Here is a 24,451-nt window from a genome sequence, read left to right as displayed (position 1 = left end):
TAGATTATTGAGAGAGCGCATTGCAATATTTGGAGGGCTGCAAATTTTAAATCTGTTCTATTTTCAATTTGGGTGCCAGTCTGGGGACAATCAGTTATATGTTGGCACTTGGAGCAAATTTATCTAATTCCTCTCCGCATGGGAGTGAGGTCATGGCAGAGAGAAAGCTTGTTCCCTGCAGTAACAAGATTAGCTCTGACTCTTCCACTCAGAGTTTCAGAAATAAATCGCATCCCTAAAGTCTCAAGCTGCTTTCAGCTGAACAGAACAAGTTGGATGTCACTGATGACTCTTCCTGATTTGGGCAGCCCTATCTCCCAGCAATTACAACTTGGAGACCCTTTGGGGACACTTCACCCCTTAAAAGAAAAGTCCTGCTAGGTGCAGAAAGAGCTTTCAGTCATTTGAGATGCCTCCCCTGTCCTGTTGATCATTCTAATCCTGCCACATAAAACCTGGATTTACTCAGGAGTGCATCCAAACCAAGAGGAACTGGATCAAAATGGTCATCATCCACAACTTTACTCACTCTCCTGCAAGTGAGGGGTCACTTAACAATTGTGGCAAGAAAGGACGTAAAATGGGGCAAACTCACTTAACTATCTTGCTTAGAAACAGAAATTTTGGGCTCAGTTGTGGTTGTAAGTCAAGGACTACCTGTATCAATTTAAAAAAAACAAACATAATGGCGCTGGGAGATGAGTAGCATTTAAGTCCCAATAGCCAGGTTTTTACAAATGTTGGGGCCATTCCAACTTCAGACTCAACATGTGTTTGGAGCATCGTTAACCACAAACTTTTGTTATCCAATTTCAACAAGGGTCATTGGGAATTGGAGGCGGGCAAAGCTCTCCTGGAAACAGTCCTGTCCTCAGTTCTGCAGTTCTGGGAGGAGGATGCTTTTGGGAAGACGGAGCGAAGAGCACCTCCTGCAAGTAGCAACCCTTGGCCCCCTCAGCAGGTGGTCATCCTGGGGCGGGGGATGGAGGTCTTACAGTCGCAGAGACGTGACTCGTGGGATGTGGAAGGGAAACGTTTCATCTGATCCAGTAGAACTAAACAGAGCAGAAGAGAAAGCAAATTCTATTATTTTCTTAGGAAACAGGGCTGTCCGCCCGCTGTGGTCAAAAAAGTCAAAATGGCAGCCGCAACAGTGCCACCGTGCATGGCACATGGATGTTATCACGCCCATCAAAAGTAAGCAAAGCTTCAGTTGCAGCATTGTGGCTGTTCCCTTAGCTTTTTTGACTGTGCAAGAACTGGTGGGACCACAAAATAGACAAAGTAATAGAAAATAAAAATGCTACAGTCTCTCAGTCTTTAGAATTCAAACAGACAGGCACCTAACACTCCAGATTTAACAACTGCTGATAAGAAAGACAAAAAAAAATGTTTGGATAGTGGACGTGGCAGTACCTGGAGACAACAGAATAGAAGGGAAAGAACTGGAGAAAATCACGAAATACAAAGGCCTGTAAATAGAATTAGAATAACCGTGATAAAAGAAAACAAAGGAAGTATCAATAGTGATAGGTGCCTTGATTGCAATCCCAAAGAACTGGAGCACCACTTGAACACCCTTGGCATTGACAAAAATCACCCTCAGTCAATTGCAAAAGGCATCTTTACTCGGAACAGCTTCCATCCTGCGACAATACTGTACCTTTAACCCCATCAAACCGCCACATCTGCCTCTCCCAGGTCCTTGGGAAGGATTCGATAGGTGAATAAAATGCCAAATCCAGTCTGGACTGTGAGACAAACCATAATCATAGCAAGAACAATAATGTGAAGAACCATCTGCATGCCATCTTTTACAGTAATGCCACTTACACTAATTTGTGCCGAATTGGTCGAAAATGCTTCATCATCTTGAGGGCGAAAAGCATGCCACAAAGAAGGAAGAAGGCGCACCCTCCCAAGCTGAACCAAAAGGCATTCTGGAGGAAAGGAAAGGCATACATCAACAAAGTATAAGGGGGGGGGGTCTCTTTCCCCTGGCATTGAGGGAAAATCCTCTATCTCTGGTATATAGTCTGTGTCCTCCAAAGGGGACTTCAGGGGTCCCCAAAGTCAAGATAGGGGCCACAACAACACTATCAAAGTCTCACCCACCCATCCCCTTTAACTCTGTTTTGATTAAACATTTTTTTAAGAAAAAGAAAGAAAGAAAGAGTCAAACAATGAGAAAATAAAGCACAAAGTAGATAGAATTAGGTCAGGAGTCTTCAAACTTGGCCCTTTTATGATTTGTGGACTTCAACTCCCAGAATTGGGAGTTGCTGGCTGAGGAATTCTCGGAGTTGAAGTCCACAAGTCATAAAAGGGCCAAGTTTGAAGACCCCTGAATTAGGTTAAAGTTTTCAAATGTTCATTGATTAAATAACTGAATACTATAAAGGTAGTCCTCGGCTCACTAAACGGGCCAGGAAAGAAGATGGAAGGGTTTTGCTAGATGGCAGAAAGATTTACCCAAGGATCCACAATGCGATTGCACAAGATCACCCAGCCATTGTCCAGAGCGATGGAAAAAGGCTGGCAGGAAGCAACATCCTCAGTCAACTGGAACAAAACAAGGGAATATTTTTTTGTAATTGCTGATTTGCACATCGACTTTGCTCAGAGTCTGGAGCCACAATGTTCCATCCAGGTCTTTGGCCCCACAGGGAGCGTCGATTGGAGGCTGGATCCTCTTCAGCAAGGCTCAAACGCTTTAGCAACTTAGGAACTTTGGCAACGTCCAAGAGTGTGGGCTTCAAACCCCGGAATTCTCATCCATAGCCATGCTGGCTGTGCAATTCTGGGATTTGAAGTCTACACACTCGGAAATTGCTTTGGATGGGAAACCTCTCAGAAGAAAACAATGGCCAATCACATCCATACTTTGTCCAAGCAAACAACATGGGAACTTGTGTGTAATCGCTGCCATCGTCAGCCAACTGTGCCTGCCCACCCAGAGGCCACCATCACTCTGAGCAACATCAGGATCTGCTGACCCAGGGGCATCTGAGTACTGTAAGGGAAGCCAGTCCTCACCGTGGTCCTCATCCAGTCCAGGTACTGGGAGATGTAGCCCAACTCTTTCCTTACAAAGCAGTCCAACTCCTGAAGCAAAAGGAAAATTGAGTTAAAAGCAGAGTTTGTAAAAGAATTTGTCAGAGAAGCCCATTTTCTCCTGCAATTTCTCCCCCTCTTGATCAAAAGTCTTCTAAACCAAGGACAATTTCCATCAACAAAAATATGCAAATGTTTTTTTTTCTACAGATAGACCAACTAGCAGCAGTCTATTATCTATGGTTCTGTGAATAGCCATATTTTAGATCTGGGTCATCTGTCTCCTTTTATAGGATTACAGTGCCCAGTTCCAGGTTTGGACAACAAAAGCAGCAAGATCCAGCAAGCCAATTTTAGTTCTGGGTGATCCAACTTTTAATCAGGATCCACTTAATCAATTCATGAATTTAGAACCGCTGTGGGCAGATCATGCAACGTCCTGAATTTTCCAACAGGAAACCTCTACTGAGTAGCTGATGGACTTCAAGAAAGATCCTTAGTTCTTCAGTAAAACTTTTACTTTATTTCCAGAAAAGAAAAGAAAAACAAAAAAAGACAATAATAAAACAATACAAAGCAGAAAAATGTGTCATAGAAGACCCTTATTACAATTCTTAGGCAGCACTTTCTCAACTGCAGCAATTTTAAGATGTATGGACTTCAGTTCCCAGAATTCCCCTGTTCAGGATTGTTGAGTGAGAGAGATGAATTTGAACACTTTGAAATAATGTGATCTCAGCAGGTCTACCTTTAGACTGCCCTCAGTTCATAGCTTGCTACACGACTGTTTGACCAGCATAGCAGTAACTTTGTTAGCGTTTGGGCAAAGAAAAATGCAATCATATCAGTAATACTAAACTCTGCAGCGAGTGGGAGATCAAACAGTTTCCTGAGGTGCCTAGCTGACAACTTTGTCATACAAAAGGTGGAGGTGGGAACTAGAGGGACAGCTATTAATTCTTACTAACGGAGATGAAATGGTTGAAGGATGGAAACTATAGGAATTTGGGGGAAGCCGTGAGAACGATTAATCAATGGAACAGCTTGCTTCTCGGAGTTGTGGGTGTTCCATCGCTGGAGGTCTTCAAGAAAAGATTGGATGACCATTTGTCCAGAATGGTACGGGGTCTCCTGCTCAAGCAGGGGGTTGGACTAGAAGACCTCCAAAGTCCCTCCCAGCCCTTTGATTCTGTGATTCTTTGCCATTTCTGCTTCTAGACTGACTTCTAGACTGGACTATTGTAATGCTCTCTACATGGGGCTCCCTTTGAGGAGCACCCGGAGACTCCAACTGGTCCAGAATGCGGCCGCGCGGGCGGTGTTGGGAGGGACTCGTCGCTCCCATGTAACACCGCTGCTGCGCGAGCTGCACTGGTTACCAGTGGTCTTCCAGGTGCGCTTTAAGGTGTTAGTTACCACCTTTAAAGCGATCCATGGCATCGGACCTGGCTACCTCCGAGACCGCCTTCTGCCACAGATTCCCTCCCATAGACCGGTACGCTCCCACAGAGCGGGCCTCCTCAGGGTGCCGTCGGCCAAGCAATGTCGGNGCTTTCCTCCTTCCCTTCGCATCTCCACCCTGCTTTGTTCTTCCCAGCCCCACCTTCCTTGAATTTCTTGTTTCAGAGGACGGGTTTTGTGGGAAGGGATGAAGGGCAACAGAGGAACCCCAAAGTTGGATCAGAAATAATGCCTAGCTCAGCCATAATTTTCTTTGCCATGATGGGCCGCTGGGTGGCCCAGAATTGTTCATGAACAGGCTTTTCCTCTGTTTTATTATTAATATGCACCTCTCAATGTACCAATCATCTTGCATAATCCATGTCAATTAACAGATGCAATTACAGATGCATGGTCCAGTTTTATGTATGTCTATGTGTGTATTCTGTAAAGCAGATGCCTTCAAGTTGCTGCCCTCCAGATGTGTTGGCATATATAGGATTTGCTCTCCTAGCATATCTGGAGGACATCAGCTTGGGAAAGGCTCCTCCAGAATTATGATAGAGGAAGACAAGTCTAGTAGAGTATTTCAAGAGCAACGGGGGGAGGGGCATCTGAAGCTGTGCCATTACTCCTCAAATAGCCACACTCTTGGGAACAACCGTTTGACTTTACCTGCTTTCTTCTAGCTCACCTGTCTGAGGATCTTCTGGGTCTGTAAGGGGAGAATGGCCTCCACAGAGGTGATCTGGGACTCGGTATTGTTGAATTGAGCCTGGGGAGAAAAATGAAATTCATTAGTGAAAAAAGTAAGGTTCTACATTTAGGCAAGAAAAACCAAATAGACCTTTTCCAACACTCAACTCAGCAAAGATAAGAAGCAAAGTTGCCAGGAACCCTTTGGTTGATCGTCCTCCAACGCTTCCTCTAGAGAAAGAGGGCACGATGGGGCAGAGGTGGGATCCAATCTGGGTCAGTCACTGGGAGCAGAGGCTTTGTCTTCCAAGCTTCCAGACTTGTGCTGGAGCCCATCCTTGGGGACTTCTCTCTCTCCATGGATCTCTCTCACATTCTGGTGAGAGAGAAGTTCCCTGGGGATGGGCTGTTGACTGACCCAGACTGGATCCTGCAACATTTTCCTGAACACATATATTTGCCTTCATTTATCAGAGGTGGAATCTTCCAGATATGTTGGGCCATCTCTCAAAATCATGGCCTTATTGGAATTCAACTCACTGAGGAAGAGCTGGTGTTGATCAATATGACTGCCCGAGTTGACGCCATGGTCCCAATCATTTATCTGCAGAAGGATGCAGCANCCCCCCCCCCCCATTCTCACTTGGCCTTCAGGCTTCTACAGGCCGAAAATGTGGCTGGAAAATGATCAGACGGGCTATTAAATCATTTCCTTCCATGCATTTTCTTGCTTGAAATAGCACCCTGGTTGTGTTTTTACTGCTTTTTCAATTTATTTTTTTCTCTGGGGAGGAAAAAAATAATAAAGAGAATAGATGCCTCTTATCTTCCCCACTCTGGAGTGTCTCTAGGAAAGTGGTCCAAAAAGTCAAAATGGTGACCACAATCAAGGATTAAGGCTCCATCCCATTTTAAGCAGGAGGTTGGACTAGATGACCTCCAAGATCCCTTCCAATATTATTATTATTATTGTTGTTGTTGTTGTTGTTGTTGTTGTTGTTATGCCCATTGAAAAAGGGCAGGGCTTAGATTGCACAGTTGTGGCTGCCATCCTGACTTTTGTGACCCCCTTCTGTGGACAATTCTGCCTCAAAAGCCAACTCTGAAAGGGTAGAACTGCATCTTCCAGACAGTCTTTCAGCCACATAAAATTATATCTCGGGGCAAAAGTTTTTTAAACTTTGCATTTTATAAAGAAAAAGACTGTACAACCCTCCACATAATCTGTGGTTGTGTGCCTACGATTCAGAACACGAGCCTCACTCATCCTGAACGCCTGGGCACAGAACAGGAAAAGGTTCTATTTAAATCCCCCCCCCTTTTTTTTTTTGTTGGGGAGAGCAAATTAATCATCGGCAATTCTCCAATAGTAAAGATGGAATGAATTCTCCAAGGAGATGTGACCAATATTCTTTAAGAGTGCAAAAGTCCCCACAAATACGGTTGTGAGCTTTTGGAGTTTACCAAAAAGGTAGATAGGCTGATGCTCTCCCCACCCCCCACCCCCACCCCACTGAGTATATTTAAATATTGCGAGGAGGGATGTTGCCTAAACTCAAGTTCCATCCCACCCGATATTGCAAAACAGATTCTCTGATTCTATTTTCAGCCGACTCAACAGAAGAAGCTACTGGAACAGCCCTGCCAGTCTGGAGCATACTTAATGTATTGCAGGGGTAGTCAACCTTGGCTCTTTTATGACTCGTGGACTTCAACTCCCAGAATTCCTGAGCCAGCACAGCTGGCTCAGGAATTCTGGGAGTTGAAGTCCACGAGTCATAAAAGAGCCAAGGTTGACTACCCCTGAACCAGGAGACTGAATTCAGTGGTTTTCTTCCCATATTGATAGGAAGATCTTGAGATCCTCTGGAAGCCGAGGACTGAAGTACGGCTGAGTCTGATGGTGAGCTTTGGTCTCCCAGGATCCTCCTGAAGGTTCCCAGGGGAATCGAGGCTGGCTTTGCAAAAGGATGCGCCAGAGGCTCGTTACCTTGGCAACGCTGAGATGCTCGCTGAGGCTGTACTGCTCCTTCAGTTGCAGAACTTCCCAGAGGCTAGCACCATTCTTGCACTGCCTGAAAGGAGACGGGAAGAGATTTAAGCCAACCCCCAGCTCGCAATCTCCCACTGCCTGCTTTATGCAAGATGTCTAGATAAGGGTTGACTCACAACTGCCAGCCTCCCTCCTTCCTAACGTTGGGCTTCGCCAGGTTAGGATTACCAGACAGTGGGCGAAGAAGAACCTCCATCGGGCAGGCAGAGCTTTAAAATCAAGTATTGCTGGGACAATAGATTGTAATGCGGGTAGCCCTCGGCTTCTAACAGTTCATTTAGTGCAGTGGTTCTCAACCTTTTTAATGCCGCGACCCCAACCGGTCGTACGTCGAGGACTAAACCGGTCGTAAGTCGAGGACTAAACCGGTCGTAAGTCGAGGACTACCCAACCGGTCGTAAGTCGAGGACTTTCCCTGCCCGGGAGTGCCGTGCATGCGTGGTTCCGCCCCCTGCACCGGCCGAGGCGTAGCTGGCAAGCGGCAGAGACGGAGGAGGCCGACCACCAGCTGGCCCAGCCCAAGGGAGGTAAGGCACCCGCCGGAAAAGGGGAAAAAAATGGCGGACAGCCTTGCTTGGCGACCCCCATGAAATGGTCGATCGACCCCAAATGGGGTCGCGACCCATAGGTTGAGAACCCCTGATTTAGTGACTGTTTGAAGTTACAACAGCACTGGAAAAAAGTGGCTTACAATAGTTTTTCACACTTATGGCTGTTGCAGCATTCCCCCGGTCACGTGATTTACATTTGGAGGCTGAGCAACTAGCGTGAAAGGACGGTTGCGGTGTCCAGGGGTTGTGTCATCTCCTTTTGTGACCGTCTGACAAGCAGAGTCAAGGAGGAAGCCAGACTCGTTTAATGATGCTGTTACTAATTTAACAACCACAGCGACTCATTTAGCAAATGCGACGAGAAAAACCACAAAATTCACTTAACACATTTCTCACTTAGCAACACACATTTTGGGCTCAGTTGTGGTCATAAGTTGAGGACTACCTCTTTCCCTCCCTTCTCCTCCTTTCCAATTGTCCTTGTCCTCCTTCGCCTGTTTGGCTATCTTGTACTAGGAGTAGGGATGACCTGAAAGCAGTCTTCCAATACTTGAGGGGCTGCCACAGAGAAGAGGGGTCAACGTATTCCCCAAAGCACCCGAGACCAGGACGAGAAACAATGGATGGAAACAAACCAAAGGGAGAGGCAACCTAGAACTAAGAAGAAATTTCTTAACACTGAGAACAATTCACCAATGGCTTGCCTCCAGAAGCTGTGGGTGCTCCTTCACTGGAATCTTTTAAGAAGAGACTGGACAGCCACTTGGTGAAATGGTAGAGGATTTCCTGCTAGGGATTGGACTAGAAGACCTCCAAGTTTCCTTTCAACTCTGTTCTTGTGCACTCTGCAATCCTATGGCTGGCTCAAGATGTTGGCCATCCTCTTGAGGTGATGGCCTGGAGGGAGCCAGCCAGTCCAACTCTCTAGCAAAAGGATGCCCTTGGAAAAGGGGGTACTCACTGATATGCAGACGTGAGGTTGAGATTCTGCTTTAAGCCAAGGTATTGAGAGACATTCATGGAAGGCGGAAGGTTGCCAGGAGTGTCGATGAACTGAATAATAAAAATAATTGTGCACCCTAATCATCTTGGTTGTTCTTTTCTACCCTCTTTCCAGAGTCTCAACATCAACAACATGAACAACAGCAAGGCTCCATTAAAATAAGGCCTTTTCATCAACAACCCCTAAGCACACTTGCTCGTTTTTTTGCAAATGAACTCACTCTGTAAATCTCTTGACTGGCCCAAGGTTTGCACACCAACGTTTGGATGTTTCCCCCAATCAGAAAGGTGCCAGCGACCAAGAGAATCAGAATCCAGGCGAAGAGGAAGCTGAAGGTGACACCTCTGTAATCAGATGGACAAACACGTGTCAGGGAGGGGAGAAAAGCCACCACCCTGTTTTCCCAGCTACACTGCTGCTCCTTCCAAAGAACCTGGAAGCCAGGTTGACCACAGGGAAGCACTTGACGCCTCTGCTTAGATGCAGGTACCTAGAAATAGCCACATTCTGTCCTCCTTATTTTGCTCCTTTATTGCTAGAGATGACATCTGAGAATTCTTACGTGATGAGAAATTTGGCCCCAGCTTCAGCCCGGATCTCGTAGTCGCTGGGATCCTCTCGCGCAACCAATCCGTAAGTGCCAAAGGAAAGGCCCAGAACATTACAGAAGACAATCAGTAGGGTAATTGTGCATGCTATTATACCTGCAAGCCACCTGGCAAAGACAAAAAAAGGTGTGGGGAATCAGAAGAAGACAACTTGAGGCTCTAAGTCAGTTCTTAACTTATCCACCAGAAATGTGGTATACTATTTCAGTTCAATTAGAAATGTTTAAATAGGGTGGAGAAGTGCAAGGGGTGTTTTACAGACGTGGCATCCATGGTGTTTGTGTAAAAAAAACCCCAACAATTCTAGATGGCATCTGTGGCCCACAATTGAAGCCACCAACTTCACTCTTTTGACTCACCTGCCCTCCTCCTTCTGGCTACCCAAAGCTAACATTTGTACTCAGTTATATTGGCAATTGGTACAATGCTGAAAGACCTGAAAGGTCAGGTTAGGGACAGAAAATCTGCCTATGGGGTTGCTAGGAGTCAAAAGCTACTTGATGGCACGTAATAAATCAACCAAAATATTTGTGCCTATATAAAAGTATTTGGAACTGCTGTAGTCAATGAAAGGTTTTCATGTACAAACTCTGCATCAACAGTGGGTCCTCCTACAAGTTCTCTCGGTGACTTTCTCAATCTTGGGTCTTCTCCTAGGTCAGGGATGACCAGCTTGATCCTCCAACCCCATTTTTGCAGTGCCCAAAGTCCTGGTCCGATAATTTATTTATTTGTATCCCACCTTTATTATGATTTCTGTAAGGAAGTTCTTTGTCCAGGCTGGTCAAATGTGCGCTGTAGCTCTGCCCATATTATATTACCGCTTCATTCACTAGAGTTCTCGGTCCCCTCAAATGTTAGGCGTGTGGGGTTTCTTAGCGGGCTACCTGATGGATATTTGCCAAGTATCTGCTCTGCCCACCTCTCTGTTTTACCTGTATCTCTCAAAATGCTTCACCTCCTTCAGGAAAGGGCGGCTAATATTCTCTGCCTTCGCCAAGGCATCATTCATGGGACGGGTGTGATCAGAAATGGGGAAGTCATCTGCAACAAACTGGACCTTTTGGGCAGCTTTCTCAATGTCCTTCTTCAGCTCTGCAAGGAAAGCAAAGGGTTACCATCAATGGCATCCACCATGCAGGTGTCCTCATGGTCCTCGTGCCAAAACATATCCAATGCAGATCTTACATCATTTGGACAGTCAAATCATGATCGCCAGAGGATCCACCAAACTCTTACAGTTATGATGGAACATTGTTGAGTCTTTCTATCTGATTTACTTAGGAGCTAGATATTTCTCCAATCCTTCCTCCAGAAGCTGAAGGCAACACATGCAGCGCTCCATTCCTTCAGTTTTAAATCCTGGACCATAATCCCATGAGATTGTTAGGCTGGAAAATTAAGCCTGGGTCCAAGTCACTAGGCGGATTTCTGTAGCTGAGGGTGGACTGGGATAGGGATGTCCACTGGTTATCCCACTATGCTGGCTTTGTGTGGGCTCCAGCACAGAAATCAGATGTTGGTCCCATGCTGGTTCTTAATCTAATTGTCTGGCCCAAATGGTGCTCCATTATAATTATTTATTTATCGTATGACATATCATATGGACTAGCAATATACAGTATATTAACGTTTCACCCGGATTAGTAAAATCTAGTAAAATTAATGCTCCATCTGATGTAACAGTATAGGTAATCCTCGTTTAGCAACTGCTTGGTTTAGTGACTGTTCACAGTTATGGCAGTGATGAAAAAGTAATTTTGCAACCAATCTTTGCATTTATGACCTTTGCAGGTCTATAAAACAAAGGAAAGAATAAAAGAAGACCGTAAGCACAGTTGCACTTTTAGTTCGTGATCGCTTAACAATCGAGTTGCTGGTCCCAGTTGTGGGTGCTAAATGAGGATTCCCTGGCTGCCTCTGTTCACATTAGAAATATCAGGTGAACAAACACAACTACAAAAAACAACCCTGCCTTTTTTACATGCGGTGCAATGTACGGCAGAAAAGGGAGGGGATTCATACTGAAGCATTATTCTCATTGTGTTCCTTTTTGTTTATTTTATTGTTTTATTATTTATTTCTATTCTGTTTACACTCCTTTCATTTTCTTCCTTTTTATTATTGTAAGCCACCTAGAGTAGCCTGAAGGCAAGGTAGGAAGCAAAATTTAACAAATAGTTATAAGAATAATTCAAATTGTGTGTTCCTGGCCACCAACTTGACTTTTTTTGATATCCTCCGGATGCCATTGTGTGAATCCAGGTCATGTTTTCCTGGAAAAACGTCACTTACCTTGAACAACTTTATCCATTTTCATTACCGTAAACTGTGGAATTGCATTGAAACTGCTATAGGCCTAGAAACATAAAAACAATATTTTTTAACAATGAAACTGGAGACAAATATGCGTTTTGCTAAAAGGGAGATCCCTTCAAGAATCCTTCTTCACTTACTTTGTGAATCATTTCAGAGAAATTGGTCCGAGGCAGCCCATGCAAATTTTTCAAAACTTTTTCAACAGAAGGCACCTGAAGAAAGAAATGATTTGTAAAAGATGAATCCCTGGAATCCAAGGGATTAATCTTTATGCCAACCGATCTATACCTTGTTGTACAGTACAACAAGGTCCATTTCATATCAGAAGCATGTTTCCTAACCGGCTAATTTTTCCAAGGCAGATTTTGGATTGATGCACCATTTCCATTCGGGTGCAGTCAGGATCTGGATTGGCTTACCTTTTGGAAGTCAACCCCCAGCTTCAAATTTTGAGCTCTGCTGAGGGCCCCCACGCAGTACGTGCAGTGCGGCTCTTCCAGGAGAGAAGTGAGACTTTGCTTCTGATCCTTCAGCGCCGACGCCAGCTCCTCCTGGTCCCGGATCAGGGCCTGGACAGTCCTGTGGATCGCGTGCAAGTGGCGCAAGGAGCTCTCTAGGTCTTAAAGAGGAAGGTCATCCATAGATGGGAGGCCCTGATGTTTTTGGGCAAAGCCGTAATACATTCCACGCTAGCAAACTAACCACAACCACAACTGAGCCCAAATGTTCTAAGCAAGGCAGTTCTTAAGCGAGTTTTGCCCCATTTTACGCCCTTTCTGGCCACAGTTGTAAAGTGAATCATTGAAGTCGTTAAATTAGTAACATGCTTGTTAATTAAATCTGGCTTCCCCATTGACACTGCTTGTCAGGAGGTCGCAAAAGGTCATCACAAGACCCTGGGACACGGCGACCATCATAAATAGTAGCCAGTTGCCAAGCATCTGAATTTTGATCACGTGACCACGGGGATGCTGCAACGGTCATTTGAAAACGGTCATAAGTCCCTTTTTGTCAGTGCCATTGTAATGTTGAACAGCCAGTAAATGAATGGTTGTAAACCAAGGACTGCCTGCACGAGTTTTTCCTTCTAAAAGCTCTGCTGTTTATAGCTCACTGTGGAATTTGCTACCATGAGCTGGAACTATGGCCATCATACAACAAGGTTTACGAAATCCATGGAGAAACAGTGGCGCTGCTCACGCTGTCTACATCAAAGGACCTCACAAAGGGCTGAGCTTTAAGAGCATGGCTACAGCTGCCACTTTGACATTTTTACTCCCTTTTGGATCTCTCTGGCCCAGGGCACACAAGAGAATGCCTTAAAAGAACCTGACACGCGCGGAACAGCAGGTGAAAGGCGAAATCCTGCCCTCCTGACAGCTGGCAGTCCTTGCACGGCCCTTTGATTTAGTAGGTAATATGCAGCCCTGATCCAGACTAATAGCTACTGCCGAGGTCACCCCAGGCTATCGTCACATCTGAGGGTAGCAAACTCCCTAGCTTAACTCCGAGCTGTCCTTTCATTTATCTGTCTGGAATCTCTCTTTAGAGTTTTAATGAATGCCCCCAGGTTGCAAATGAGACAGAACAGAAAGCGCTCTCTGCCCCTATATGATGTCTCCTTTTATCCACCTTCACCCCAAGAGGCATCCGAGATGTTGCAATGTTTTCCCATTAGAAGTTGCTCCAGCCCTTTAATTGTCTTTTCTGAAAATATTCCACTGTTGACCATGCAAATTGGGATGTGTCCCTATCAAGTAGGGTAGATGAAAGAGCTGCCGTGAGTGAACGCTGGTATGGCCAACCCAGACCGGCTTTCCCTGGTCTGATGCTCACCAGGTATGTCGAACTACAACTCCCAGAGTTCCACACTAAGGACCTGCTCATCCCATTCCAGTAAGAGGCATTGCACTAACCTAAGTTGCCATCAGCCCTCCAGGAGAGACCAGGCTAGAAATCATGAAGATTCATTCCACTTCTATGAATTATTATTATTAATATAATTATCTCACTTCTTATTTGTGAGAACAAGGGGGAGTAAACTCTGAGTTACTTTCTCAAATTACATTTCTATCCAGGACTCCGGTTTCTCTTATCTACTGCTGTGATTCTCTTTCTTGTTCCTCAAGGTTATTTCTTCTGCCCATTATAGTTATCACCGAAGACTGGGTTGCCTTAAGAAAAAGAAAGAAGAAAAAGCCAAAAGCAGAAGGAAAGACTTTCTTACCTTGTACTCTGCCCTTAATGGCAGCCAGAGCAGAATACACCATTTCCTTGAGCAGAAAGTGGATGGTGCTGCCGATGTTCCAGCTAATATCTGCAAGGCACAATACCACCTCCGGTGAAATCCCCAGGGGAGAAAATGCATCTCCCACTGTCTCCCCTTTGGGACAGGAGCTGCGTACCCCTAACTCATCTCCAATTATATCATGCAGCTACTGAATTAGGCACTACATAATGAGCATCGTTTTGAATCATTTATGCAACTGACCTAGAAGCACAAAGGCTGAATTGGTGCAAAATCTCTCACGGAGGATCTGCAGCAGAAGAGGAGGGGACTTACTGTTCAGGTCACTGAGAATTTGCCTTTGGGGGACTCTGAACTGTTCCACCGTCAGCCGAAGTCCCTGTGGCAGAAGGAGAGGAAAACCAATTGTCAGCAGCCAAAGGAAAGGCAGAAGGGCTGGGATCGGCCCCAGGCCCGGTGACTCAACATTGGGGCTTTTTGTTTTGGCCTTTTGTAAAACACAACTTGGCCTGATGTTCCCCCAAACTGGGAGATTTGTGTAAAGATTTCAGACTTGGATATTTAACCTACAGCAAGGCTGTTAGCTAATTTTGGATCGTGGTCTCAAAAACATACAGGTAGTCCTCAACTTGCAACAATTCATTTAGTGACCATTGAAAATGAAGAAAGTGACTTATGGCCATTTTTTGGACTTACGACCGTTGCAGCCTCTGCATGGTCACGTGATCAGAATTCAGACGTTTGGCAATTGGCTCCTATTTATGACGGTTGCAGTGATCCTGGGGTCACGCGATCATCTTTTTCAACCGTCTGGCAAGCAAAGTCCATGGGGCAGCCAGATTCACTTAATACCTGTCGTGATTCAGTGAGGAACTATGGCAAGAAAGGTTGTAAAATGGGGCAAAATTCACTTAACAAAGGTCTCACTTAACAACTGAAGTTTTGGGCTCAATTGTGGTCGTAAATCAAGGACTACCTGTACTGGCTAGAGAGTTCTGGGAGTTGAACTCCACACATCTTGAAGTTGCCAAGGTTGAAAAACACGCCCCCCCCTTCTGCAGCCTTGCCCCCCCAGATGGGGAACTGGGAGGTAGAAGGGGGGGCTCCAGGGCCTGTGAGGTTGACCCCGTTTCCTCCCCCAGAGGCAGCCTATCCTGACTTTGAGGAAGAGAAGGGGGGGTAGCTCCTGGTCCCCCTCCTCCCCCCCCATTCTCCCCCTCTCAAAGCCTCCCTTTGTGCAACAAAACTCTTTCAGCAGAAATTGAAAGGGCTGTCGGCATAATGAGGCTCAGTTGTGACCCCCCCCCCGCCCTGCTTTGCAGCTGCCAGGGGTTTGCAGCCTGGAAAACATGGCCAAGCGAAGGCGTTGCCATGGTGACCGTGTGACGCTGGGAATAAGTGCCGAGGGAGATGCTCAAACACAGCACTGAAGCTCTGTGGCACAAACAAGCTTCCCTTCTGGATCCCCAAACTTAGAATGATCTAAAAATGGGTTTTCTCAGAGATATCAGAAACGCGGGGCCATCAAATTTGCGGTGGCTGTCAAAGCTCTGCCGGGTTTTTTATGTGATGAAAAAAGCCACCAACTCGATGTGCTATGTCTTTGAACCGATTGCTCCTCTGGGTTGTTCAGAGTCAACTCACTCGAGGAATCCCATTCAGATGGTTCCTCAATGTCCTCAGGGTGTTGAGTGTGTCTCGGGCACCAGGATCCACTTCCTCTTTTACCTTCTGGTTGGCAGCAAAAGCACAGATAACGCACCCCCTGGTGGAAAATGGCACATAGACATTGCAGGAAATAGAGGACCGGTTTTACTTAGGAGAAGAAAATCAAGACTAGATCTCCTCTAAATTCTCTTGCCTGGAAACTGGTGCAGCCATTAAACCACAGACCCAGAGTCAGAGGTCTATAAGCAGAGGCTGGTTGGCCATCTATCAGAGATGGTCCAGGACAGGGGTGCTGAATTGGCATCATTATCCATTCTGTATTTTTAACATATGTACATATTTTGCTTTTGGGGTAGGGGGTATTTTTAAACCATCTTGGTTTCTTAAGCAGATGATAGACCCGTGCTTACATGGCACTCTTGATCTTCAAAAGGCCATAACACCTACACCTGAAAGTTCCAAAAAAGGAAAATCTGAGCTTCGATTCAGATCAGACCAAACCCTGTTTAGTCTTTGAAACTCTGTAGCTCCAGTCTCTCACCTGCAGCCCCTAAAGACAGAGGTTGCCATCAAGCAAAGTTGCAAAGAGTGAGAACTGATAGTCCGCCAAGTTGAAGCTTAAGGACTCTGGAGCTATAAGTCTAAGTTGGGATCCTGTGACCATGACTAGGTTGAATACATCCACCATTGCTTAGAATCAAAGCATTCTAGGGCTGGAAGGGACCTTGGAGTATTCCAAATGTGGCCTAACTATCAAGATTAACACTTCACATGATCTTGTTTCTATCTCTCTGTTGGTGCGGCCTGGGACTGCGTTGGCTTTGTTGGCAGGTACAACACATTGCTGGCTCATACTTAAGTGGTTATCCTCTAAGGGCACCTAGATAGCAATAGCAATAACACTTAGAGTTATATACGGCTTCACAGTGCTTTACAGCCCTCTCTAAGCTGCTTACAGAGTCAGCCTATGGCCCCCAACAATCTGGGTCCTCATCTTACCGACCTCAGAAGGATGGAAGGCTGAGTCAACCTTGAGCCAATCAGAATCAAACTGCTGGCAGTCGGCCTGCAATACTGCATTCTAACCACTGCCCTTTGGATCCCTCTCAGATCTGGTTTCTCAAATTTGATGACTTTTAGACATGTGGACTACAACTTCGGTATAAGATTGAGATGCTGGCCTAGAAAGCCGGAGACAGTGAGTTTTAGTCCTGCCTTAGGCGTGAAAATTGCCTGGATCGGTTACTCTCTCTCAGCCCACAGATTTGTTGTTTATTTGTCGTTTATTTATTTGCTAAATTTATCTCAATGTGGGACTATTCTAGGCAGGAAAATAGAAATAAAATTGGGAGGGGAAAATAGGAAGAAAAAGAAGTATTAGGTATGTTTGCCGGCATGAGTTACTTATGCTGGCTAAGGAATTCTTGGAGCTGAAGTCCACATGTCTTGAAGTTGCCAGGTTTGAGACCATGATGGCTATTTTGATCGGCTCTGCTGCATTCAGAACAGCACTTCTTAGCGTTGAATTTACAGCTTCAGCATCTCTGTCGGATTCATGTGCTGGTTCACCTTCCTGTCCTTCCCGGCCCCCGCATCTGTTTGGGGACAACAAAACGCCATCACGGATCTGGCTCAGCCCCTCACTCACAGGATGAGGAGGGTGGTGAGGAGCAGGCAGATCATGAGAAGATTCCGCTGGCAGAGCAGAGAGCGGCGATAGGCCTTGATCCGTCCACCGCAGTGCCGGTTTTTCTGGAAGCAGCAAAGGCTCAGTCCGATCAGGGGCACCATCACAAAGTAGAGAATTGCAATTGCAACACAAACAACATAGCCTGCCTGGTATCGAAGGATCTGAGGAGCAAGAAAAATGAAAACAAATAATCTTCAGAGAATGATTTATCTTGCTCATCTCCCCATTTGATACTGTGAATCTAAAATCACATCCCATCTTTTGTTAACTGCAAACGGTCCATCATGAAGGGGTTGAGTAGAGAAAAAAGAGGCACGGATGCTTTGCATTTTGTTAACGTGTTAAATAGAATTAAATGGAATTGAGGGTTGATTCTAGGCCTTGGTGCCCAAGGAACCAGGAGACTGAGACCTCCTCTGATGACTCCTTCCAAGGAACAAAAGCAGCCCTGGCTAAAGTCACCACTATGATCAGAAGATCTCTTTATATAATTTAAATGTAATCGCCAGTTTGGCGTAGTAGTTAAGTTAAGTAGTTAAGATTGAAAACTGGGCGACCATGAGTTCAAGTCCCACTTTGGGCGTGAAAGCCAGCTGGGTGACTTTGGGCCAATCACCAGGAGACTGTGAGTTCTAGTCCTGCCTTAGGCCTGAAAGTCAGCTGGATGACTTTAGGTCAGCTCTCAGTCTTAGCTCAACCCAACTCACAAGGTTGTTAGTTGGGAAAAAGAGAAGGAGAAAGAAATATTAGGTATGTTCATCATCTTGTATAAAAAAATCTAATAAATATAAATCTAAAAATCTAAAAAAAATCATTCCTTTTTCCTCAAAATCTTTTGCTGTCGCACCCATTACGAATGCTAAATCCTTACCAAATATCAATACTGTCAGATATTTCCCATTCATATATTTCCTAACAAGACATTTTCTACAAATAAAATTCTTGGTCAAATAGGGAGATTCCCAGGTGTGCCGAGCATTTATCTTGCAGAATTTCTAAACATCTGTCCAAGGATTTTGGGAATTGCAACCCAGCACTTTGAGAGATGAGGGAGGATTGTTGTAGATGCTGAGTTGTGACAGCCAACACAGACCCCTGAAGAAACAGCTCACTTTTTCACCTCAGAAGTTGTAGCAGTGGGTGGCTCATTCAGGACATCCTTCAACAGCTCTGTGGAATAAAACAATTTTATTTTTATTTTTTTGCAGACATATTAAAGAACTATGGAGAAATTTCCTGACAGTGAGAACAATTAACCGATGAAACAGCTTCTCTCCCAGAGTTGTGGGTGTTCCTTCAATGGAGATCTTCAAGAAAAGACTGGACAAAGATTTTGATGGGATGGTATAAGAACTCCTGCCTTGAGCAGGTGGTTTGACTAGAAGACCTCTTAGGGTCCCTTGCAGCCCTAGGATTCCATGATTCCGACAGCCAGGAGCTGGGTCCCTTCTTAAGTTTCATCATATGATTTAACCTCCAGAGCTCTTATCTTCTTTGTTTCTCTTCATTGTGCACTTTCTGGGGTCTCAGGATCTTTTTTATTTTCTAATCGCCACGATCCAAAAAAGATCATGAGACCCTAGAAAGTGCACAATGAAGAGAAACAAAGAAGATAAGAGCTCTGGAGGCTAAATCATATGATGAATGGTTGAGGGTGGTCTGTATGTCTACTCTAGCCAATCGAAGAGAAAGACATCCAGTATTTAAGGGGCTGCCATAGAGAGGAGGCGTCAACCTATTCTCCAAAGCACCTCAGGGCAGAACAAAAACTAATGGTGGAAGATCATTGAAGAGACTTCCAACCTAGAACTAAGGAGGAATTTTCTGGCAGAGCAATTAATCAACGGAACAGCTTGCCTCCTGGAGTTGTGGGTGCTCCATAACTGAAGATTTTCAAAAACAGACTAGACAAACAGTTGCCTGGGATTGTATAAGAACAGGGGGTTGGACTAGAGGACCTCCAAGGTCCCTTCCAACTGTAGCATTCTATAATTCTAAACACAAGGTAGCCCATTTGAGTACCTTGTTTTAATCATGGTTACCCTCTACCCTGCCAATTTTACCAATCGCTGAATCAAACAGACTCAAACAGAGTTTTAGTAGTATATACTGTAGATTTAAGGAATCTTTATTTCCTTGCCTTTTACAAAATATTTATTTCCATGCCTTTTGAAAAGTCTTTATTTTATTACCATGCCTTTTTATTAAAGGAAAAAGGCAGGAAATATACAAAATCTGAACATCCAACACGTGATCTTATTTGTAATCTATAAAATGCAGCCTACATTCTAAAATGTAGTAACTTTGAAGACATGTAACAGGAATCATAAGGAATCGGCCACAACTGATCACTGTTGCAGCATAATACATATAATCTGCTGTTTATTGTCCTATTCTCTCTTCCCTTGTCTTTGCAAAATACAAACACTGCATTGAAAATCCTACCAAATATAACTTTTAATGCTATTGTTTTTAGGAAAGGAGGCCCCGTGATCACAAAAGCGTCCAGGAGCCGCAAAAGTCGGAATGTAACTCTGCCTCCTAGTGCAGAAATTGCTCTCTATTCAGCATCAGAGATGGCATTAAATATTTGCAGAAAGAAAAGAACGAACAGGGAAGGGTGAGCCACCAGTCCCAACATGCCTCTGGAGATCTCCTTCGGTGCTTATTTGGCTCTCTTTTCGAGTAACTTTTCAAACAAGAAAAGAAATCCAATGAAATAGAAAGCTTCCATGTGGCGAAGGATCCTAGAGGTTCATTTCCGTGCCTTTGGGCCTGACTAAGGTCCCACTGAATGGTAGAGTCTCTGCTTGTGTCTGGAGAGAGGGGGGGGTCAAACAAGGTCAAGATGGTGACCACACCGTGAAATACAAGCCCTGCCCATTTTTATGTTTGCGCACAAGCCCCCTCTCTGCAGATCTGCTGCACCTGTTGAGATTACATCTCAGGTTCTCTGGACAGGGGTAGGAGATGACATTGTCCTCCCCCAACAACAATCAGCAAAGCACCCACAATAGACAGAGAGGTGAACAACAAGCCAATGTGACATCTGCACTCTGCAGCTGAAGCCCTCCCGTTTTTATGTGCATCACAATGAATGTACTATGGTACAGTTCCCCATCCCTTCATTAAGGCACACTTGACCCAGAATCTCGGTGTGAATGTTTCCTCCCCCGTTTCCTGTTTGGGAGGGGAGCCAAGGATTAGCTTGGTGGGAGGAAGGCGAGGGCAGTCTCCTAGGGGTCCCCAAGAGCAAACTTGATGGCTCCTTCTTTTGGGACAAGACTATTTTAAAAGCAAAGAGAGACCCCTCTTCTCTTGTAATTGTGAGTGGAAGAGGCAATGGAGGGTACTGGGCTTCTCCCCAGCCTCCGTGGAGCCCTTGTGCAAGTTCTACTCTTAAGTAAGGCTGCAATAAGGTAATGAGCAGGATCAGACGGAGTGGCGGAAGGCAATTATTGCCAGAGTTAATGACCTAAGATACTTATCACAGCTAGGCAATCTGAGCAGCCGGGTACTCTCCCGTCCTCTCCCGCTCATCAGATTACCGTCTTTGAGGACTTCAGAGGTCCCTCCAACTGAGACCTTACTCATAGGTTGCTCTCCTTCACCTCCAGGGGTCTTTCTTTTGTGGAGGCAATGCTGTTTGCCTCCTGGAGGGAGAGCAGGGACTGCCTTTAGCTCATCCCAGGGTCAGTTCACTTCTGGGGTCTCCTCCGGCTGTAGGAAGTCTTCCAGAAGTCATGTGGCAGAGGGGGGGTACCATAGGAGCACCCCTGGGAACTTGGGGTGGGAGACCAGCATTGCTTTAGAAAGAGCCCAAAAATCTTGACCCCCTCAATGTGGCATCATTGTGGTGATTGGCACACCTTCTAGTTTCTAAAGATTACCCATGCCCATTTCATTGCTTTCATATGCCAATTATTTGCATTTAAAAGTATGTTTTGCTGGGTTTTATTTTATCCTGAAAAGCCAGTGAAAACCCCTGTTAAATGAATACCTTAGATCATTTATTATGGTGGTGCTCCCAAGCTATCCATTTTCATGGTCCTCAGTCCCATATTGTTGGGTATATTGAAAGAGAATGAAATACAATAATTAGCTAATTTGCTTTTGTATAATACGGATATAAATGTACAATACAGGTACAACTTTTCTTTCCCGCAATTCTTCAAAAAAAATATCAAACTGAATTATTTAACAACTTATGCTCTGTCCTCATAACAAAATGTTGCAAAACATTTAGATGTGCAAGTGTAACATATTTCCCAAATTGTTTGGGAACATACTATTATTTTTAAATATTCTGAAATGTTTCATTAAGTAACATGTTTCTATCCTGCCAAGTCTATCATTAGAAGCTGCTAGCTTACGTATGACAAAAAATATATATCATTAAATGCTGTACTTTCAATATTAATTTGTAATATATACTTGAATATAATTGCACACATAACTCTGTCCTGTCTCAAAACCAAGAAGTGAATGTTGGTTAATAAGCACTAGGAAGTAGGACCGAAGGAAATTTAACTACATTTAAATGCGTTAAAGTCTTCCCACTGATTCCTAGGGGAAAAAATCCCCTAATGAAGTCTACAGTATGCTTGCATTTTGAGGGACTACAAATATCACTTTGGAGGTTTGGAGGGAAATCTTGGAAACAACCCTGATAAAGAATTCTCAGGTTGAATTCACACATTGCACCCAGCCTTAATATGATGTATAAGATTTTAGCTCAGCACAACAGATGAACTCAGGAATACGTGGCTTAGTTGGTAAATTATAAGTTAGGAAGATAATGCAATGTAAAAACCAGTTGGAGAAGGGATAGGTCTAGAATGCTCTTCTCTAAGGTATGGGAGGAACTGGCTAACAAACTGGAATTGATCGAGAAGGTGTCCACATAAATTGCTTCTCAAAAGCTTTGTAGATACATTCTTAGAATCATGGAAGGGACTTTGGAGGTCTTCTAGTCCAACACCACCACCACCACCTAAGGCAGGAGACCCTATACCAGGGGTAGGCAACCTTGGCTCTTTTATGACTCGTGGACTTCAACTCCCAGAATTCCTGAGCCAGCTATGCTGCCTCAGGAATTCTGGGAGTTGAAGTCCACGAGTCATAAAAGAGCCAAGGTTGCCTACCCCTGCCCTATACCATTCCAGACAAACTGCTGTCCAATCTCTTCGTGAAAACATCCAGTGGTGAAGCACCCACAATTTCTGCCAGGAAATTTCTCCTTAGTTCCAGGTTGGATGTCTCTTTAATGAGCTTCCACCCACTGCTTCTTCTCCTGCCCTCAGGTGCTTCTCTGTGGCAGCCCCTCAAGTACTGGAAGACAGCCATCAAGTCACCCTTAGTCCTTCTCTTTGATAGGCTGGACATACCCAGTTCCCTTAAGTACTCATCGTAAGATTTAGTCCGCAGAGCCCTGATCACTTTGGTTGCTCTTCTCGGCACTCCAGCCCCCGTCACCTCCCCAGCAGAGAAGGAGCAGTGATCTTCTGCCTTTCAGATCTGCAATCCCCAAGTTCTAGTAGGTGGCAAATGCTTATCTCCTGCCATGAAAAGTTTCACTGACCCCATTCTGCTCATTAAACTGCTCCTGAGAGCACACGGCCATGTTCACTTCCTCCCCCGCACCCCAATTCAGAGCACTCACACCAAACTTGTCAACAAGAACAATGACTTACCTGTGGGGAAAGGGTTCTGTTGGACCACATCCAGGTAATTGTGGACAAGGTGATAGAGGGGACCCAGAGGTCCTGGAGTTTGGTGTTGAGCAGGAATGTGCTGATCAGCACCCACATTGGCAAACTGGAGGACCAAGAGAGAGTTTCCTCCTGCAGAGCATTGCTGGGAGTGGACCGAATCTCGGTGGGCAAAGGCAAGGGCCAGGAGGACGAGGACCACATGTCCCATTCCAGACTCCAGCAGGGTCCAAGACTAGCTTTGTTTCACAAGTGGGCCTTGTCCCCAGATACTCTAGCAAAGTAGAGGACCCTGGGGACAGCAAGGCCTTTTCTTCCTTCCTGCCAACCGGGGGAACCACCTTTTCTAGCCCCGTAGATCTTCTTCCAGCTTGCCCAGGAGAAGACAGCAAGAAGAAGAGCACTTAGGACCACTTCGGATGGGTGCTTCTCCACCTTCCGCTGAGCAAGTCTACCTCCTGCCGAACCACTTCCACTTCCAAACAAGTGTGGGGAAGGTGTGTGTGTGGGGGGGGTTGGAAGACACAAAAACCGGCCGGACAGGTTTGATGCCTCCTGATGACAAGGCCCTTCGTGTTGCTTTCCAGCTCGTGGGATGGAGCCAGGGTGGGGCCACTGCACTGGGTGGAAGGGAGAAAAGCGTGAAGCTGAGTTTTTCCCTCCAGGAGCCCTTCAAGGGCTTATCCCCAATTTGTGTCTCTGCCCCTTTGCTGCGCTTTATTCTGTGGGGGGGAGTCCCCATGTGTGGTGGGTTTTTGTGAAGACAGCAGCAGCTGACTGGGTTGGAAAAGAAAAGAGGCTGGTCAGACGGAGAAAGGAGAGGCATCCAGACATGGGTTTGGGCCTGTGGTGGTAGAGATGATCTGAGCCGGCTCGCATCTCTCACGTCATACCCAGCGGTGCTGGGGCCACGGAGGAAAGAGATGTGAAAAAAGGGGGGGGGTGCCAGATCTATTTCTTGTGAACAATTTGTATCCATCCATCAGTACATTCCAGTCATGGGTTTCATCCCACCAGGTTTCTGTTATGCCAACTATGTCATACCCTCCCTCGTGTACTTTTGCTTCTAGTTCACCCTGTTGGTTCCCCAAGCTGTGAGCATTTGTATATAAGCATTTAAGACCTTTATGCCTGTCCGTGGGTATGTTTCTTGCATCTCCTGATTGTTGAGTTTTTCTTTTTTTCTCATCACTGCCTACCTCATTTTTTGATGAGTTTTTGGTGAGTTGACAAAACTTTGAAATCTGCCAATCATCTCCTCCACAAAGGGCTGTTGCAATCTAGCTAGCCCAGTTGCAAACAGCCCCATTTGCCAATATTTTCTTTAAAAGAGTTGTTCTTCAAGGATTCCTCACTGTGTTTTGATGAAACGTTGGAAACGGTTAGTTGTGTTTCTGCTTCATTGCTCTG

At 45.3% G+C, this 24,451-nt stretch overlaps 1 protein-coding gene across 1 annotated transcript; it reads right to left on the bottom strand.

The window, feature by feature from the left end:
- Positions 1–684: 684 nt before the first annotated feature.
- PROM2 (prominin 2) lies at positions 685–23,360 on the bottom strand. Its single transcript, XM_015811355.1, has 19 exons — positions 23,024–23,360; positions 18,451–18,500; positions 17,289–17,491; positions 15,617–15,737; positions 14,288–14,351; positions 13,952–14,041; positions 12,144–12,343; positions 11,862–11,936; positions 11,701–11,764; positions 10,341–10,500; positions 9,360–9,512; positions 9,018–9,141; positions 8,756–8,847; positions 7,181–7,265; positions 5,189–5,269; positions 3,037–3,105; positions 2,473–2,562; positions 1,834–1,940; positions 685–1,055 (listed from the first exon to the last, which is right to left on the bottom strand). The coding sequence occupies exons 1-19, from the start codon at positions 23,250–23,252 to the stop codon at positions 992–994; spliced, it is 2,121 nt and encodes a 706-aa protein (XP_015666841.1). The 5' UTR covers positions 23,253–23,360; the 3' UTR covers positions 685–991.
- Positions 23,361–24,451: the final 1,091 nt, after the last annotated feature.

This window comes from Protobothrops mucrosquamatus, unplaced genomic scaffold (genome assembly GCF_001527695.2).
Source record: "Protobothrops mucrosquamatus isolate PMUCROS unplaced genomic scaffold, P.Mucros_1.0 scaffold_50, whole genome shotgun sequence".
NCBI lineage: Eukaryota > Metazoa > Chordata > Lepidosauria > Squamata > Viperidae > Protobothrops > Protobothrops mucrosquamatus.
The sequence above is the reverse complement of the archived record's forward strand: the minus strand, read 5'-3'. Positions and strand labels throughout refer to the sequence as shown.